The sequence below is a fragment of the Meleagris gallopavo genome, unplaced genomic scaffold, assembly GCF_000146605.3.
Source record: "Meleagris gallopavo isolate NT-WF06-2002-E0010 breed Aviagen turkey brand Nicholas breeding stock unplaced genomic scaffold, Turkey_5.1 ChrUn_random_7180001874147, whole genome shotgun sequence".
NCBI lineage: Eukaryota > Metazoa > Chordata > Aves > Galliformes > Phasianidae > Meleagris > Meleagris gallopavo.
The window spans coordinates 1-983 of NW_011138783.1; the positions used below are offsets into that span (position 1 = coordinate 1).

Sequence of the window (983 nt, forward strand, 5' to 3'; positions counted from 1 at the left end):
GGGGGCTGGAGGGCACCACGCTGGGCAGCACCGTGCAGGAATTGGGGTGCTGGGGTGCTCCTTGGTGCAGCCCAGGCTGAGCTGGAGGTGGAGAACACAGAGATGCGGTTCTGTACCCAAAAATAAGTTTAATGAGAAATGAGAAAGGTTCCGGAGTCCATGGGTAGAGCTGTTCCTGGCCGGTGTTGTTGGGGTGCCTGTGTTGGGGTTCTGGTGTTGGGGGTGTCGGTGTCATATTGGGGTGCCAGTGTTGGGCAGCAGCTACGTGTAGAGCCGGACGGTGCCGTCGGCGCCGGAGGAGAAGACCCACGGCTGTGTGGGGTGGAAGATGACATCGAGGACGCCCAGGTCCAGGGTCAGCGCGTGGCCCTTCAGCACCTTCACTGGCACCAGCAGCGGGTTCTGCAGCAGGTCGCTGTGTGGGGAGTTGCGTCAGTGTGGGGCTCTGGATCCACCCGTGGGGTCACCCCATCGATGCTCTGCACCCTCTGCCCTATAACCAACCCTCTGCTGCCCCCCGCCCCGTGGGAAGACATTGAACCCCCCGGGCCCAACTCCCACGTACTTGTAGACCATGCCATGGCACACAATGACGGTCCCGTCGTCCGAGCCCGAGGCGAAGAGTGGGTAGTGCTTGTGGAAGGCCACGCTCCTCAGCGCCTTCCTGTGGTGCCTGCAAAGAGTGAGTGCCATCAGCGTAGGGGGAATCGTAAAGACATGGCATCATGGGATGGTTGGGCTGAAAGGGTCCCAAAAGCTCATAGAGCCATGGGACGGTTGGGTTGGAAGGGTCCCAAAAGCTCATAGAGCCATGGGATGGTGGGGCTGGAAGGGTCCCAAAAGCTCATAGAGCCATGGGATGATTGGGTTGAGAAGGTGCTTGAAGATCATAGAGCCATAGAATGGTTGGGTTGGGTTGAGTTGGGGGGGATCCTTAAAGATCTCAGAGCCACGGGATGGTTGGGTTGGGTTGGAAGGGTCCC

General features: G+C 59.7%; 1 protein-coding gene across 1 annotated transcript; it reads right to left on the reverse strand.

Annotated features, from left to right (window-relative positions):
* Positions 1–108: 108 nt before the first annotated feature.
* Positions 109–922, reverse strand: LOC104916159 (ribosome biogenesis protein BOP1-like). Its single transcript, XM_010727139.3, has 2 exons — positions 566–922; positions 109–415 (listed from the first exon to the last, which is right to left on the reverse strand). The coding sequence occupies exons 1-2, from the start codon at positions 691–693 to the stop codon at positions 262–264; spliced, it is 282 nt and encodes a 93-aa protein (XP_010725441.1). The 5' UTR covers positions 694–922; the 3' UTR covers positions 109–261.
* Positions 923–983: the final 61 nt, after the last annotated feature.

What these genes read in the sequence shown, in the direction of transcription:
- LOC104916159 (XM_010727139.3), bottom strand. Translation starts at nt 693, where the DNA reads ATGGCACTCACTCTTTGCAGGCACCACAGGAAGGCGCTGAGGAGCGTG. An exon ending in TGCCATGGCATGGTCTACAA is followed by an intron (nt 416 to 565) that starts GTACGTGGGAGT and finishes CTCCCCACACAG; the next exon opens with CGACCTGCTGCAGAACCCGC.